Below are 18,868 nucleotides of genomic sequence, written 5' to 3' on the forward strand. Positions count from 1 at the left end.
GGAGTCGTCATGAGTTGGAATCAATGCAGCATAACTGGTTAAGGGCTGTTAATTAGTGTTAGAAGTATTTTTCATTTGCTTCATGCCTTTGTGTTCTGTGACCTTTTGTCAGTGACCCAGTGAGTAGAGTTGATGCATGTTTTCTGGCATCTTCCGAATCCCACAAGGACTCAGGTTGTCCCTCTCCCACCAGTCCTCATGGATGTATCTCATGCTTCATGCTGCTGGAAGGGCAATGCTGGCTCCTGCCCTTCCTTTCCGCTTCCTGCCTCTTACCTCTTCCCCTGCCATCCCCAGAGCCTGCCATCACTTCCTCTTTTAATCTTTCAGGCAATCCTCTGACCAGTCATTTCAGACTCATCTCAGGAGTCTATAACTCAAGAAATTCTGTTCTAATGACACTGAAAGTTGAACAGACATCAGAATCACACAAAAGGCTTAACAAAACACAGATTTCCCCTCCAGTCCACAATTTTACATTTTCAACAAGATTACAGATGCTGCTGCTGGTCCAGGAATAAAATAAAGGAGGGGACACTAACTGCAATGAAGTTCAGCCCATCATCAGCCACCGGTCCCAGAGTATTAAATTGTTTCTAGGAGGAACCTACCCATTGCGTCACTACATGATTAAAAATTTAATATCATTGAAGCACGTGGGCGATTTAGGTCAATTTCAGAGGGCAACAACACAGAATCGCTTAGAAAATCGGATGCATGGAAATTAGAGTTTTTTAAAGTTCTATGACTATCTTGTCCTTCCACATCCTTTGAGGAGAAGATGGAGGTTTTCAGCCCTATATCCATGGAGTATTCAGATGTATGAAAAAAAAAAACATACTCTGGGGATATATCAAAACCAAATCTGTTGCTGTCAAGTCGATTCCGACTCATAGCAACCCTATAGGACAGAGTTGAACTGCCCCACAGAGTTTCCAAGGAGCCGCTGCTAGATTCGAACTGCCCGTGTTTTGGTTAGCAGCCATAGTTCTTAACCACTACACCACCAGGGTTTCCTTTGGGAATATAACTAGGTACAAAGGAAGCTAAAGCCAAGATTAGCCCCATGGTTGTCAGCAGATAAGCCAAGCATTGTCAGTGAGCCATTCACTTCCAGAAGGACTTCATTAAGGGATGTAACCTTTTAGCTGCAAATTCAGCTCACTGTTTTTTGGTTTTATGCCCTGCAGGCTGGTTGGCCACTGCTTCCTAAGCATTTAAAAAAAAAAAAACGTTTTACAGAAGATAAAAAATCTTTCAATAAAGACATTAGTTTCAGACTCTGAAAAAAGACCTTTGGATCTTATTTTTATTTAATAAACAACCTGTCAATATGTATTGTTGATATAATTGCCATAATCTAACATTGTGACACAACTACTTTTCCAACCTGTTTTATGGATATTATTTTATTACGACTAATAATTTACTTACTTCCAAAAAATGACTTGCAGTAGGAGCCATGAATAAGGATCTTCCTAACAATGATAAGTGTTCCTCGAGATGGTGTAAATGGTTAAGCACTCAACTACTAACCAACAGGTTGGCAGTTCAAACCCACCCAGAGACACCTTGGAAGTAAGAAAGGCCCAGCGATCTGCTTCCAAAAGGTCACAGCCTTGAAAACCCTGAGGAGCGCAGTTCTACTCTGCACATGTGGAGTCACCTTGAGTTGGAATCAACTCGACAGAAACTGGTTTTTTGTTTTTAACAGTTTTGTATAAGATTTGTGGTTTAATAAAAGTGATCGTATATTTTTTCAACTTAGAAATTCTAAACAGAAAATACCCTCTTGTATGGTGTTGGGCTACCCTGCCTGAGGCGGCAAAACACGCAAGATTATCTCTAGTTACTTCTTTAGCCCCTGCAGATGTTAATTAACCTGGGGTTGTGGGTTCATGGAAAGAATCCAGAGGTCCAGAAACCTAGTTGGAAATGAATTGCTGCTTTATTTTCATTAACCTCTGTTAGTATCTCCTTCAATTATTAATGTTGGCAACAGGTGAAGTACTTGACTTTGTCATCACCAGAAATCACACATATTTTCATATCGCATTACAGTAGTTACAATATATTGAACTGTCATTTATTTTGACCCCTACTTCAGGATCACAGTGGATCTGAGACTTGCCACTAGATTTTTTATCTAATGAGTTAATGAAGTACATATACTACTGTATCATGAATTTTTTAAATTATACTCATTTTCCTTAAAATCCTATCTATTTTAATCTATATATTTAAAATATTAATCTGAGAAGCAATCCATGGGTTTCACCAGAATGTTAGAGGGGTCCATGACACAAAAACAACTAAGAAGTTCTGGGACAAAATCGTAGAGGAAAAGAATGATGGATAACTGCAAAACATAAAACCTACATGCTGGAGAAAAAAACAACCAGTAACCAAAATGAAAAGCTCACTGAAGACTGGGAAATATATTTGCAATATATCTTACAAAGTTTTAATAACGCAGATATTTTTCTAACTCCAGGTCTTTGCAAATTTCATTATAATGCTTTACTTTGTCATCTCGAGCTGCCCTTTGAAATCTTCTTTTCAGCTCCTTTACTTCATCATTTCTTCCATTCGCTTTAGCTACTCAACGTTCAAGAGCAAGTTTCAGAGTCTCTTCTGACATCCATTTTGGTCTTTTCTTTCTTTCCTGTCTTTTTAATGACCTTTTGCCTTCTTTGTGTGTGATGTCCTTGATGACATCCCACAACTCGTCTGGTCTTTGGTCATTCGTATTAAATGTGTCAAATCTATTCATGAGATGGTCTCCAGATTCAGGTGGGATATATACTCAAGGTCGTATTTTGGTTCTTATGGACTTGTCTTAATTTTCTTCAGCTTCAACTTAAACTTACATATGAACAATGGATGGACTGTTCCACAGTCAGCGACTGACCTTGTTCTGACTGATGATATTGTACTTTTCCGTCATCTCTTTCCACAGATGTAATCGATTTGATTCCGTTTTCCATCTGGTGAGGTCCATGGGTATAGCCACTATTTATATTGTTTTAAAAAAAAAGTATTTGCAATGAAGAAGCTGCTTGTCTTGCAAAATTCTATCCTTTGATCTCCTTCATCGTTTTTATCGCCAGGGCCGTATTTTCAGCTACCGATCCTTCTTTGTTGCCAACTTTCACATTCCAATCACCAGTAATTATCAATGCATCTTGACTGCATGTTTGATCAATTTCAGACTGCAGAAGTTGGTAAGAGTCTTCAATTTCCTCATCTTTGGCATTAGTGGTTGGTGTGTAAATTTGAATAATAGTTGTATTAACTGGTGTTTCTTGAAGGTGTACGGATATTAACCTATCACTGACAGCATTGTACTTCAGGATAGATCTTGTCATTCCTGGCTTTGTAGAAGTATATGATTGTCTGATTCAAAATGACCAATACCAGCCCCTTTCAGCTCACTAATGCCTAGGATATTGATCTTTTATTTGGCCTATTTCATATTTGATGACTCCCAGTTTTCCTAGATTCATACTTTGTACTTTCCAAATTCTGATTATTAATGGATATCTGCAGCTGTTTCTTCTCCTTTTGAGAAGTGTGTCACATCAGCAATGAAGGTCCCAAAGGCTTTACTACCTCCCATGTCATTAAGGTCAACTCTACTGTGAGGCCGCAGCTCTTCCCCAGTCATCTTTTGACTCCTTCCAACCTCAGGGGTTCATCTTCCAGCACTGAATCAGACAATGGTTTCCTGCTGTTCATAAGGTTTTCACTGGCCAGTTTTTTCAGAAGTAGACCACAGGTCCTTCTTCCTAGTCTGTCTTCACATGGAACCTCCACTGAAATCTGTCTGTTGTGAGCGACCTTGCTGGCATTCAAAATACTTGTGGCATAGTTTTCAGCATCACAGCAACAAGCAAGCCACCACAATACGACAAACTGACAGATGTGTGCAGAGACCTGGAGTTAGAAAACTGAAAAGGAAGAATACACTCAGTATTTTTCAAGCTGAAAGAACTGAAGAAAAAACTTAAGCCTCAGGTTTGCAATTTTGAAGGATTCTATGGGCAAAATATTGAACGACACAGGAGGCATCAAAAGAAGATGGAAGAAATATATAATCACTGTACCAGAAAGAATTGGTTGACATTCAGCCATTTCAGGAGGTAGCGTATGATCAAGAACCATGATACTGAAGGAAGAAGTCCAAGCTGCACTGACAGCATTGGTGAAAAACAAGGATCCGGGAAATGACAGAATACCAATTGAGATGTTTTCAGCAAATGGATGCAGCGCGGAAAGTGCTCACTCATCTAATGCCAAGAAATTTGGAAGATAGCTACCTATCCAGCCTACTGAAAGAGATCGATATTTGTGCCCATTCCAAAGAAAGGTGATCCAACGAAATGCAGAAATTATTGAATAATATCATTAATATCACCCACAGGTAAAATTTTGCTGAAGAACATTCAAAAATGGTTAAAGCAGTATATCAACAAGGAAATGCCAGAAATTCAAGGCAGATTCAGAAGAGGATGTGGACTGAGGGATATCATGGTTGATGTCAGATAGGTTTTGGCTGAAAGCAGTGAATACCAGAAAGATATTTACCTGTGTTTTGTTGACTATGCAAAGGCATTCGACTGTGTGGATCATAACAAATTACATATAACATTACCAAGAATGGGAATTCCAGAACACTTAATTGTGCTCATGAGGAACCTGTTCATAGACCAAGAGGCAGTCATTTGAACAGAACAAGGGGATACTGTGTGGTTTAAAATCAAGAAAGGTGTGCATCAGGGTTGTATCCTTTCACCATACTTATTCAGTCTGTATGCTGAGGAAATTATCTGAGAAACTGGACTATATGGAGGAGAACGTGGCATCAGAATGGGAGGAAGACTCATTAACAACCTGCGTTATGCAGATGACACAACCTTGCTTGCTGAAAGTAAAGAGGAGTTGAAGCACTTACTGATGAAGCTCAAAGACTACAGCCTTCAGAATAGATTACACTTCAGCATAAAGAAAACAAAAATCCCCACAACTGGACCAATAAGCAACATCATGACAAATGGAGAAAAGGTTGATGTTGTCAAGGATTTCATTTTACTTGGACCCACAATCAACAGCCATGGAAGCAGCAGTCAGAAAATTAAACGACGTATTGCATTGGGCAAATCTGCTGCAAAAAAAGACCTTTCTAAAGTGTTGAAAACAGAAATGTCACTTTGAGACTAAGGTGCACCTGACCCAAGCCATGATATTTTCAGTTACCTCATATGTGTGTGAAAGCTAGACAGTGAACAAGACCAAAGAAGAATCGATGCCTTTGAATTATGGTATTTGCAAAGAATATTGAATATACCATGGATGGACTGCCAGAAGAACAAACAAGTCTGTCTTGGAAGAAGTACAGCCAGAGTGCTCCCTGAAAGTGAGGATGGCGAGACTCTGTCTCACATACTTTGGGCATGTTATTAGGAGAGACCAGTCCCTGGAGAAGGACATCATGCTTGGTAAGGTAGAGGGTCAGTGAAAAATAGGAAGACCCTTGAAAAGATGGATAGCAATGATTGTGAGGATCGCACAGCACCGGGCAGTGTTTCGTTCTGTTGTACATAGATTAGAACCAACTTTATGGAACCTAACAACAACGGCGATAATCTAGAGGTATACAAAGCACTCACCAACTAATTTTAAAAAGATAATTACCCAAGAGAAAAATGGAGAAAGAACGTTCACAGGAAGTTTATCAAATTAAAAAAAAAAAATTTTCCTTATGTGTGGAAAAACAAAGTTTAGCCTCGCCAATTAAATGCAAATTAAAGCAACAGTGATAATGACATTTTTTACCCATTAAATTGAAAATATTTGAAACTGTGTTAACTCTCATTACTATGATGGAGATTCCAAAGTAATACATACTCTTATATAAATTTGGCAATAATGCAAATTGTTATGCACTTTCTCGAGGGCAGTTTGGCAGTTTATATCAAAAGCCATTAAAATGTACAAACCCTTTGATCCAGTCATTTCACTTCTAGGCATTTTCCTAAGAAAATATCAGAGATGTGAACAAAAATTCTATAAAAGAAAGTTCAGACCAACTGTATATAATGGTGAGAAATGGCAACAACTTAAATGTACCATAACAGGGAATTAGTTTATGTAATTTTTTACATGAGTTATTGTTTATCCCTATGATGAAATGCAGTGCAGCTATTAAAAATCAATGTAAGGAATGCTTAGTGGAAATTGTTAAATGGAATGGTCTGGTTTAAAAAATCATATTTAGAATATAATCCCAATTTGGGAGTGGGCACACCCAAAGACTGGAAGATACTAAAATATTAATGGTGGCTGTCTTTCAGATCACAGTACCTTTTTTTTCTCCTTTATGTTTTTTCTAAATCTTATACCATTAATAAAATTCATTTTTCAACCAGAATGAAAGTAAATACTACTTTTAAATGTTGACCATCTTTAAAAAAAAAATTTTTTTTTTTTAATTAAGTGGAATTTGAAAACAATGCCAGGTGTCTGGATAAGCTGGCCATGGCTAAGGTAGCATGTGAGATCTCTTGACCAGTACTGAGAACCAACTAGCCATTCTTCTTTTGCCCTTCAAAGATCAATATGCTTGTTAACTTTCAACTGGGAGAGAATTGTCCTTGCCCAGAAGAGATCCGGGAGGAGCTGTATGACTTCCATGAGGATCTTCTCCTTCACTGTGGTGAGCTTCCAAGAGAAAGGCTTGATCATAGACAAGTTTATCTCGGATTCCCGTGTTAGAAGCTGGGTGGAGGGAGTTCTTTTGTTTTTGAAATAACTAGAACACTAATTGTTCCAGAAGTGATTCTATCCAAGTTATTTACAGAAAAGACTTAGGAAATATCCCTCACAGAGTACATGACTAAAATGCCTTCTACATGGAAGAGATTTTACTGAGATACAGAGAAGGAAATGGGTCTCAGGAGAAAAGAAAATAACTCATCCTATATAAGTCTTGGCCAGTTTACTTGAAGTTAGGTAGTTAGGACTCTGCTCCCAGCTGAGCCAAGATTTTAATCCCTTTTACTTTTTAGCTATTAAAATGATGTAAGTTCTAGTGTCAAGGGTTCTAAGCCAGCAGTCCGTATGTTGATACTAATCTGCTGTTTTTAAGTGGTCATCAGTATTCCATCTTGCTTTTAATACTATGGCTAATATATGATCTTTTCATTTGAAGTAACTGAATGTTAACTTCCTAGTGATTGTAGAGCCTGTTTGGCCATAGGTTAGAAAAAGTTAAGCCTTGGGATTGGAATCACTTGATGTTCTTGTACATAGGATGTCATCTTTCATAGAAATTTGCAAAAAGACATTACATAGTTAAATATTTATAGGAGACTGCCTATAGTATCTTTAGAAAGAAAGTTCTAGGCGAGTGGGAAGCAGCAGCATTTTTATGTTCTTTCTGCCACATAGTGGTTTCATGTACTGGTCAGGGTTTTTACTCTGATTTATGTCTTGATAGGAGTTCCCCTGGAGGAAGAGGAAGAGGAGGAGGACAACACCTCCTGGACTGGAAAACTCTGGTCATTGGTGTATAAAATCAAAGGCCTACCCAAGCCGGAGAAACAGCAGCCAACTGAGGAGGAGGAGGGAGCCCCTAGTAAGTGACGGTGCCTTTCCATCCTAGTACCCACCACACTGTGCTCCCTAGAGTGAATTAAGGTAATTGGCTGTGGACCGAATACTACAAGATAAATATTCAAAACAAGCATCTGAGCATTCTGTTGTCATTGGTGGTAGTTACTGTTTTATATTGTGGGATATTCCTTTCTTTTGATTTAAGGAGCTTACTTTCAGAGTCTTCTGAAACCTAAGGGATTGATCGCTTGGTTCATCTGCTCTTGTTGTCTACTTAGATGCCTTTAAATAGATTTCTGTTCTTTCTCTTTCCATAGTCTTCCTCTTCTAACAGTCGTAGTTTCTGTCACTTTTGTTTGTGGTTCCTCAGCATCGAAAATTATTCTAATGAGAGATTAAAATAACAGTGTTATTGTTGTTAGGTGTCGTCGAGTCAGTTCCAACTCATAGCAATCCTTTGTACAACAGAAGGAAACTGCCCAATCCTGCACCATCCTCACAGTCATCGTTATGCTTGAGCCCATTGTTGCAGCCACTATGTCAGTCCATCTTGTTGAGGGTTTTCCTCTTTTTCTCTGACCTTCTACTTTACCAGGCATGATATCCTTCCCCAGGGACTGGTCCATCCTGAAATAATATTGAGGGCAGGGGGGAGGCCTAAAGGAAGTAGGATATCAGTTTGAGGTTTTTTTGGCTATGATTTTGATAATGCAGCATCGTACAGGATTTTGGCCTTCTATTTTTCAATAATGCCAAGCTTTGTCCAAATTTATTTCTCTAATCCTTATAGTATAGATGACTCCTACCATTTTGATCCATGTTGAAACAAGATGATAATTTGTTCTGCAGGACAGTAACTGTCTCTAAGCCATTAAAACTTCAAGAGGAAGATTGTCTAAGCGTTATATAGAATCAGTCTGCTATTTGGTACAGTTTCAGCGAATTTATCATTCATCTAAAGAAGAAGCAATTTCCCAGGTTTAACGTCATTGCCTTTTATCTTCTTCTGTGTTCCTGTCAATCTTGGAACATGATTTCAAATTGTGGACTAGAGCAATATACTGTCAAGATATGATCAGTTTGTCCGAAAACACGACTTTGACATTCATACATCTTACTGCCCTTTATGTTGACCTTTCATCTTTGTCAGAGTATCTCTGAAGGGAAAGAATCTTTGCCATTTGTCAGCAGAAGCATTGAAGCTTCTGGAAGAATTTATGGGGTACTTGGCAGTAGTTGCACCGGCAACCCTTGATAAGTCCTATCCATCAACATGGAAAGGCTGGGTCTTTGGTGAGGACATGCCAGCAGGATTCTAAAGCCACAAAGAAGTGAGTTTAGATTTCCTTTGTGGTTACTGCCAAAGCAGAACTAAAAATAGACTATGCTGACCCATATGTCTCATGTTTTACCTACTGAAAGTCTATTTTGAAAGGAGATGCTTCTCTCCGGTCAGAAAGAGAGTATGTCATGAATTGGGGTGCTTCAAGGTGGCCGTTTCATGGTTGTAAAAATGGCTTGGAGGCAGCACCTGACCTCCTTTACCTTCACAAGGGGAAAGGAGAACAAAGATCCACAACCCAAGGCTGCTTCCTGTGAGGCAGAGGTCAGACACTCTTCCTCTCTCGGCCATCTTTAGTAATTCTGACACCAGCAGCACTCTCCCATAGCACTCTCTACTTCTCCTCTGGGTTTGATAATTCATTGCAATGACCACACAGAACTCACAGACCATAGTCACAATTGTGGATTTTATTAGGGAAGTCCCAGTTACAATTCAGGCTCAAGAACACTCAGGATACGGTTTTCAATCAGGATACCCTCTACCCAGCTGTGCTCGCAGGCACACCTCTCCCTGGCCCTCAGTCTTTCCCCAAAGTCACTCAGCTTTCTATTTCAGTGGGCAGGGAAGCTCACTACACCATCTCCTGCTGCTGGGTCTCTGCTGCTGGGTCTTACCATACTGCTCTCTTCTTCCTGGGTAGGAGTTACAAGACCGTGGCTAGAAAGGACACACAAAAGTAATCAATCAGTAATCAATAGCACAGCAATGGTAGGTAAATGTAATCAGTCAGGTGAAATCACTGGCATTCAGGCTCTTGGAAGGGTCCCTAACCTCAGAATGGTGTCCAGGCTGCAAGGATTATAACCTTTGTACTGCTACCTTGAGCCTCAGGCAGACAGACCAGAGATCTGGTAGAACGTGCAATACCTGAGAGGCCACCACAGGATGAGGCTCCATGTCCGCGTTGAATATGCCTTCCCTTCATGAAGCAGAATTGTGAGAGGTTTAAGCTTTGTGTCGTGTTTTGTCCATGTCATTGCTTATCTTTTTTTTTTTTTTCATTATTTATCTCTTGTTTCTTAGCCTTGCATTTGGTATAATAGTAACAGCATAGATGATGATAATAACATTCTGTAGTGAACTGACGATGTACCAAACACATCCCCATATATTAGTTCGCCTGCTGTCAGTTTTTTTTTCACTCTCCTCTTATATAGTTGAGGAAAATAAGTCTCAAAAGAATTAAGGGATATTTGTTAGTTCATTCATGCATTTATTCCACTCTTAACCAGGTCCCGGAAAAAATTCCAGGTGCTTAATTGTTGTTAGTCCAAGGTAACTCAGAAATAAGCAAAGCTGTGACTTAAACACAGAACTTATGGTTCTGAATCCATAGTCTTTCCATTGTACCATGAAGCTCACCAAAGACTTCTCAGCATATCAGTCATGATTTTAAAGCCATTATTTTTTTAATCTCACTTGCTACATCTGTGAAGTGATCCACTACTGTGACTCATTGTTATATGTAGAAAATCTGAACTCACTAGAGGTCAAACATTTAACACCTTAAAGTCAATGAAGCCAAGGATCTGGATCCACTTCAGAGAAGTGGTGGTGAGTTTGAACTGCTATTTCATCTTTATGAATAGCTGGTATCAGCCAGATGACCTTCGGGTAGACCACAACTGTTCTAGGAAAGAAAGAGCAGCAATGTCTTGGAATTCATGAGAATCCTGCTGGCTGGCTCAATATTACAGGATTTTCCAGCCTGCCTAAACTAGCTCCAAGTCAGATTGTCAGTGAAAGCTGTTACAGTATTACTAAAGGACCCCAAACCAAAACCAAACCCAGTGCCGTCGAGTCGATTCCAACTCATAGCGACCCTGTAGGACAGAGTAGAACTGCCCCATAGAGTTGCCAAGGAGCGCCTGGTGGATTCGAACTGCTGACCCTTTGGTTAGCAGCCGTGTAGCACTTAACCACTACCCCACCAGGGTTTCCACCAAAGGACCATATGATAATAAAGACAATAAAGAGGTTAAAAAAAAAAAATTTAATAGTTACAACCTACCATTCTAAGTCATGTTTTTGTTTTTCCCATGACCCAATCCAGCAAATTCTCTAGGAAATCTTTTACCTGTTAACCCCAGGCCAGTGCTTTTAAACAGAATTTCCTTGAACATACATGCATAGCCATTGAGTTATCCCTCCAGAAGAGACCAGCGAGATATTTCTGCTAAATTCTAAAAGTAATAGAATGAAAATCACCTAATCACTCTACAGATCAAGTCTGACGCATTCCTGATCTCTGTCATTTACCAGGTGCTTCCTCCCATGGGACGTTTTCATTTTCATTCTGTGAAGAAATGTTTCAGGGGGCTTTCTGCTCTCCAACAATGTGAGGAGAGGAGAAGAAACCTCCCTGCTGCCATCTTAGGTTGCTTAGGGGCCTCACAATGACCCATTGGAATTCAGCTTTGGGTGATATTCATGACGAATTGGGTTCTAGGAGGTGTGGCTAAGTCTGTCTGTCTGAAGGAACTGAACATCCCTATTCTGTTGCTAGCCCTGTGCTGTTTGCCACAGAATATTATGCCTCACAACTGGACGTTGGTCCTCTGACCTTGGATATAGCACCTGGTATGCCCTGCCACTGACGAAAGGTCACCAGCACGTGCTTTGATAAAGGGCAGAGAGGGAGATAACCCTGAACTCAATAACACCCCAAACCAGCCACCCGTGTCACCCCTTGCCCTGACACTGAATAGCCTCACCCTACCCTAAATGCTGCAGCTTATTTAGTAATGAGGAAGAAAAAAAGGCCTACTGTTCACTACCAAAATAAGTCATAGGACCCCCAACACAAAGACTCACCTACCAAGTAGGACAACTCAGTGTTAGGAACATCTGAGGAGCTCAGGCTATATTTCTAAGCCTTTTGTCTAAATTCTTTTCTAACAGCCTCTCCCCAAGAAGCACACACAGAGACACCTTCTCTAAGAAGTCTTTCTTCAACCTCCTCCTCCTTCCCCACACCCCACCATATCCTGCAATTTCTAATACAGCATGTGTGGCTTCCTACCTTGTGTGGATTATCTGTGTACCTGTTTCTTTTCCTTACTTAGCTCTTAATGCCTTTGAGGGCAGGTACCAGGCCTCATTGTTTCCATGTTCAGCTCATTGGTACAAATCTTTTTGAGCTCCAGCTGTATGCTCGTCACTTGAGGCTCAAAAGATGAAAAAAGTGAGAACCTTAAGGACCAAGGGAAGAAATGGGTAGGGGCAGGCAGTTTGATATAATCGTGAGGTCAGATGTGCTATAATAAAGATGCAGGCAAAATCCAATAGGTGGCCACAGGAGAGGGGTTGAGAAAGTGTTCGTAAAGAATGTAGGTGGGTGGATGAAATAAGAAAGGAAAGGTGCTTTTGATGAAAAAGAGCTGCTTCAACAAATGCTCGAAGGCAGCATAGTGCAGGTCATCTTCCAGGAGTGGCAAGGAGTTTGAGATTGGCTGGATACTAAGAGGAATAGAATGGGATAGACTGGATGGTGAAGTGCCCTTGGAACATGGAGCATCTTGAGAATCTCACAGTTAAACTATTCAGTCTGAGAGTGTCGTGTATTTTTGGTACCCATGTATTTTATAGTACTTGACCTTAAAGAGTTCTAAGCAGGGGGATGGAGTTTAGCATTTACCTGGTCCCCACTTTGTCCTGGGCATTGTCTTAAGCACTTCCATAAATAGCACCTCTTTTAATTCTCATGCCAACCCCATGCTGTAGACAGTTTTTCTTTTACAGTTGAAGAAACTGAAGTAAAGAAATATTAAGTAACTTTCCAAAGTCACACAGCTAATAACACAGTGGCATAAAAACTCAAGTCTTCGTCTACCTGAGTTTAATTCCCACCCATATTATTTAATTAACATCCTGTTCCCTATAGACAATGGCTAAGAAAAGTTCTTGAGGATGAAATCATTAATTTATCAATGTAGCAAGATAGTTGTGAGCACAAGCCTAGAGTTAAAATCAAATGAGGGAACATGAAGTATCTAACACAGTGCCCGGCACAAAGTAGGTGCTCAATAAATGTTATATTTTCTGTCTTCTTAGAACCGGACCTTCCCCTCTGCCACTAAAACACAGGCCACCAAAAGATAGGATGTGACACTGGTGATTGAACAAATGCAGGGTACCTGGCATGCACTTATTGCTAGGGACCACCTGGCCAGAAGCCAGATGCAGTAAGGTCTGGCCCCTGCGTTGCCATCCGCGAGGTGTGAATGCTAGGGCAAGTCGCATGATGCCTGGGATTCTCCTCTTCCTCATTTCTGAGCTAGGACTAATGAGGCCTGATTTGCCTGCCATGCAGGGCTATCAAGCCTAATGAGATCGTGCACAGAAAACCTTCTTGGAACCTCTACGGAGTTAAATAAAAGTAAGGCTCTGCCCCTCTGCCCACATCTCCACGTCTGCTAGTGTAACCACCAATCTCTCAGTGACCCACACAGGCCATCTTTAACCTTCTTCTTTCTCACATTTCTAGTTAGTTGCCGAGATATGCTAACCCTACCTCTGTATTATATCTAATACCTGAAATCCAGTCGTTGTTATCACCACCTGTATCAGGTTTCTATTGCTGCTGTGACAAATTTCGACAAACTTAGTGGCTTAAAGCAACACAAATTTATTATCATACAGATCTGTAGGTCAAAAGGCTGAAGAAATCTCACTGAACTAAAATCAAGGTGTCGGCCAAGCGCATTCCTCTCTGGAGGTGCTAAGAAGAATGTGTTCTTGTCTTTTCCAGGGTCTAAAGGCTGCCTCCATTCCTTAGCTCACGGCCCCTTCCTCCAGCAACCTTGACCGGCATCCTTCTCAGGCTGCCATCTCTCTGGGTCTCTTCTGCCTCTCTCTTTCATTTTTAAGGATCCTTGTGATTATTTTGGACTCATCTCAAATATCCAGGACAATCTCCCAATTTTAAGTTCAGCTGATTAACAACCTTAATTCCTTCTGCAAAGTTAATTTCCCTTTGTTTTAACGTATTCACAGGTTCCAGTGATTAGAATGTGGATATCTTTTGGAAGCCAATATGATGACTATCACACCACCCTTACTCAAATCCTTAGTACTTCTCATCTGGAGCACTGCAGTGATGTCCTAATGGGCCTCCATGCCTCCAGTATCTTCTTGCTGCAATCCTTTGCACCATTATCTTGCTAAAACAGATTTGACTAATACCTAATATAGTGCCTGAGATGTGGTAGGTGATCAGTAAACATTTTAATAGCCAAAAATGGTTACAATTAAGTACTCACAACAACCATCCAAGTATATGGACAGCCAGGTTTCCATCTTATACACCAGGACTGAAAGAAGCAAAACAATGTGGACTGGGTTTGCGAAAAGAAAGAGAGCCCAGATTTGGATCGTCCTCCATTTCTGGAACTCACATTCCTTCCAGGACACTGTGGTAGGATGTCTAGGGAGAGAGCTTTAGCGGGGTGAAGGGAGGGTGATAGGGAAGCGCAAATATTTAGGATCTGTGCCCTGTAGCTTGCCCCACAGTCAATTTATTCTTTTTACTGAACAGACGTAGAAACTAAGAGCAATTGGATGACTTTCCCAGCAGGTCAAGACAGAGACCCTGGGTCTCAAGAACTTTGCTGTTCTGTCTTTGTGCCAACTCCATGACAAGGATTTTCCTCCCTAACACATCAGCAGCCATCATCCATTCTCTCTGTACTCTTTTCCCCATCACTGTCGCTGGTCATTTAATCGCCTGAATGTTTTTGAGAAAGTGATTATAAGGCTGATTGACTGATTTCAAAAACAGCAGGCTAATTATCTCCAAATGATGGATGACACCCCAGGGGGCTGGAGAGAAGGGCTGGCAGAATCAGGCTGCAAGTATCCACGCACAGTTCACTGCTGGCTTGCAGGGATGCCTCTGATGGGGTGTCCAGCAGCTAGGGGGGCAAAGCATCCACCCTTACAGGTGTAGAGGCTCTGGCCAAGGCAGAAAACCACTGTGGGAAGGAAACTGAAAAATAGAATTTAGTAGAAAATACCATCCTCACATGTGAGCCAAGCTCAAAGCTAGCTAGGCCAGCACAACTGGTGTGGTTTTGTGCTGTCCTGGATGGGGTCCCTGGCCCATAATGGGCAGAGTCACAAGGCTCCATATCCAGTGTTCCTTCCCCTGTACAACCCTCTCCACGACTGCCTCAGTGGACCACCTACTTACAGGAACCTGTTTTGTTTATTAAATTGAAGTAGAATTTCTTTGCCTAACTGAAAAATAAAGGGAGGATTAGTCTAGTAACAGCCACCATTGTTGGGAAAATTTAGTCCCTGACTTCTCTGTCTCTTCTATTCTTACATGATTGTTGTGAGGATTAAATGGTAATCCAGGGAAAGCGTTTAGCACAGGGTCTGATACACAGAACACATGGATGGATGGGTGGCTGGGCAAGTGGGTGAGTAGACAGACAGCTGCCATCGGGTCAGCTCCAACTCATGGCAACCTTGTGTATAACAGAATGAAATGTCACTCAATCCCGCGTCGTCATCCTCACAGCCACCAGCATGTCCGAGTCCATCACTGGTGCCTGCTGTGCCCATCTACCTCCTTGAGGATCTCCCTCATACTCGCTGGCCTTCTGCTTCACCAAAAATGAAGTCCTTTTCTAGCAATTGATCCCTCCTGTTGATATGTCCCAAGCAAGCAAGTCCAACAGTGTTCTATTGTGATCCATAAGGTTTTCATTGACTGATTTCCAGAAGTAGATTGTCAGGCCTTTCATCCTAGTCTGGAAGGTCTGCTGAAACCTGTCTACCATGGGTGATCCTGCTGGTATTTGAAATACCTGTGGCATAGCTTCCAGCATCACAGCAACATGCAAGCCACCACAGTATGGCGAACTGACAGATAGGTGGTAGCTGATACACAGGAAGTTCTTAGTAAATGTTCTAATGAGGAGGAGGATGTTTTAACCAACCAGCTTGAACATTTACCCTTATTCCCCAGCCAGAAAAGCCAGTGTAGAAGGAAACAAATATACCTGATCAGAAATTAAATATAGATAGGTGGGACCTAGGTGCTTTCTTAGGTCTTCCTCTGCTTGCTGTGGAGCCTGGGTTAGACCTTGCCCCATTCACACACCTCTGGGGGTCTGACAGCCAGGCTTCTCCATTGTGCCCTGATTTATACTTAGTAAACAGAGCAGATCTTTCTTGTCATCAAGGAGCAGTGCTTCAGGTTGTCTTCACAGGCCTCTGCTTACAAGTTTTCAGAGAGCCTTAGAGCTGTGTTCACAGCAATCCCAACAGCATCCTTGATGCAGTAAAATGAGGCAAAAGTGGCACCTACTGCCCAACCTAGGCCACAGAGGTACAGGGAAATTAACATGATGGGTTTTCTGTAAGTCCCCTTAGAGTCCGTGGCTTTAAGTGTCTCTTTGAGCTTCTCTGCTAATAATTAGCAGATATTTGGCTGCTTTGTAATCCAGACCAAACTTCTGGCCCAGAGGAAGCTCTGGGGTCCAGAGGGCATGAGGCCTTCACCAGTAAATCTCCCCACATAAACCTAGAGGTTATTATTGTGCCACCTGACCCCTGACATAGGAAGGTTCCTCTCTCTACCAACAGTCAGGACAGTCATCAAAAAGGCCATCAAGTTGTCACAGCTTATCCCGATGTAAATGATGAGAGGTGTGCAGCAGTGCCTTGATAATGGCCACTTACCATGGTCAGTAACCATGGAATTTTGAGGTTTTATTTTTCCAATCTCAGGTTTTATGATTAGGGTAGTGCAAGCTGCATAATATCAGGATAGGGCACTAAAATGCGGTGGTAAAATTCGTGGTGTTCATCAATTTACCCAGGAGATTAAGCTTCTATTTAGCATTTTAATAAATTAGTACAACTCTCTCAGCAGGTCAGGGGGTTGGATGGACATAGAATCCTAGAACAGTAAAGCCTCAAGGGACTTGACTTCAGAGGAGTCACGAGACTCAGAGAGGGAAAGTGACTTGCCCGAGGTCACACAGCCAGAGCTGGAATGAAGTACTCTTGCACCCTTGCCAGCACTCTTGTCACTACACGGCGCTTGCACTGATTTTCTTTAACATGAGGTTGATGTTGCTAACTTCATCTTATTGGTGAAGAAATGAAGGCTCTGGAAAAGTGACTAACATGCTCACCTCAGAGTCAGTTAGAAAAGTGCTATAATTTACAGGACTTTATTTCTGAATGTGTTTCTTAATTTATTAAGAAAGCACCTAAATGGTATAATATAAGTTTAAAGCGTTAATAAAGACAACTCTTTTCCTGAATTTTATGGAAGCCGTTGAAAAGTAACGAGCTTGAAGATGGTAAAGTAGATGGGCTTAGATTCTTGCAGCCTAGGTTTGAATCCTAGCTCTGCCGTTTGCTAGCTGTGATCATGGGCAAATTTTTAACCTCTATATGTTTCAGTATTGTTGTGGATATTTAAGGATAATAATGGTTTCCATCTCATGGGGTGGGGATGGGGGGTATAAAAACTCAATGAAATAGTGTTTAGTTCAATGTTCTGGTACTTTCTTGGAAATTCATATACCTCTCAGCTTCTGAACTCAAAACAGATCACAAGAATATCACATGCATGTATATCACTTCAGGTGCTTTTAGCAAAAAGCAACAGAAAACCCAGCTGAGGCAGAGTAGTCTGTAAGGGACTTGTTTGCCTCACATACCTGGAAGTTTAGATATGGGAGTGTCCCTTGGGTTGAGTCAGTCGAATGGCTCTACTTGCTCTCCCCACGATCATTTTGTTCCACATTCCAACTTTGCCCCCAGGTGGTAACAAGTTAGTGAACGCAGTTCTGGGCCTCACATCCATGTCCAGAGCAGGGAAGTTTCTCCTACTCAGCATTCCAAGCAAGGATCCTGAAATCACCTTTGTTGGAGAACTTGACCATAGTGAACTCATGATCCAATGAGGGTGACCTAGAAAATGGAATGTGCTGATTAATGTAAGTCGGCAAGGGCCCACCTTTAAAGCGGGGCTGGGTCAGCTTTCCCTGAGGCATATGTGCTGTAAGGTGGATAAAATTAGGGTTCTGTCAAGAAGAAGAAAGGGACAAGTGGATGCTGGGTATGTGGTCAGTAATATTCATCATACCATCATGTTGCCATCTTCAACATCTTTAATTTCCTCTGTGATAAATGCTGAGATGTAGGCAGTACTAGCCCTTAATGTTCAGATGGAGAGTTGAGACAAGAGAGCTGTGTTGCAGGAACTGGAGAATTTGTTGTCTATGATCTGTTTTTAACATGATCCCACGGGCCATAACAACTTTACAGGTGGTGATTTCCATGTTTAATGTTGGCTCTGGTTTGATGGAAGCTCTAGGCCAGTTCTGGGCAGACCTCAGCTGTGTCAGCTGCCCTGACATTTATTCCAGATGTCTCAGGAAAAACTTAGAAAACCGGATCTCTCTCACGCCCCAGCTTCTGTGGGTACTTTCTTATCAGCTCACTGAGACCCTCCAGTTGATTTGTAGCTTCAGGAAAGGAATTGCTTTCATCAACCCAGGACTTTCTATCAGTGTGATTGTATTAGTTTGCTTTTGCTGCTATAACAAATTACCACAAACTTTGTGACTTAAAACCACATGAATTTAATATCTTATAATTGTGGAGGTCTAAAATGAACCTAAAATGGGTCAGCAAGGCTATGTTTCTTCTGGGGTATAATGGAGAATCATTCTTTGCCATTCCCAGCTTCTAGAGGCTGCCGACATTCCTTGATTCGTGGCCCTTTTTCTGCCTTCAAAGTCAGCAGTCGTTATTATTCTGGCCTCTGCTTTAATTACCACATTTCTGACAGTGACCCTCCTGCCTCCTGCTTATAAGAACCCTGGTGATTACATGGGGCCTTCTCAGATAAACCAGTAATCTTTCCATTTTAAGATACTTAAT

At 41.3% G+C, this 18,868-nt stretch overlaps 1 protein-coding gene across 1 annotated transcript in view; it reads left to right on the forward strand.

Moving 5' to 3' along the window:
• Nucleotides 1-18,868, forward strand: part of RYR3 (ryanodine receptor 3) — a 446,068-nt gene that overhangs the window by 241,387 nt on the left and 185,813 nt on the right. The window contains exons 39-40 of the mRNA XM_064291963.1: nt 6,613-6,715; nt 7,499-7,636. Coding sequence (XP_064148033.1) covers nt 6,613-6,715; nt 7,499-7,636 — 241 coding nt within the window. The remainder of the gene's footprint in view (nt 1-6,612; nt 6,716-7,498; nt 7,637-18,868) is intronic.

The sequence above is a fragment of the Loxodonta africana genome, chromosome 10 (genome assembly GCF_030014295.1).
Source record: "Loxodonta africana isolate mLoxAfr1 chromosome 10, mLoxAfr1.hap2, whole genome shotgun sequence".
NCBI lineage: Eukaryota > Metazoa > Chordata > Mammalia > Proboscidea > Elephantidae > Loxodonta > Loxodonta africana.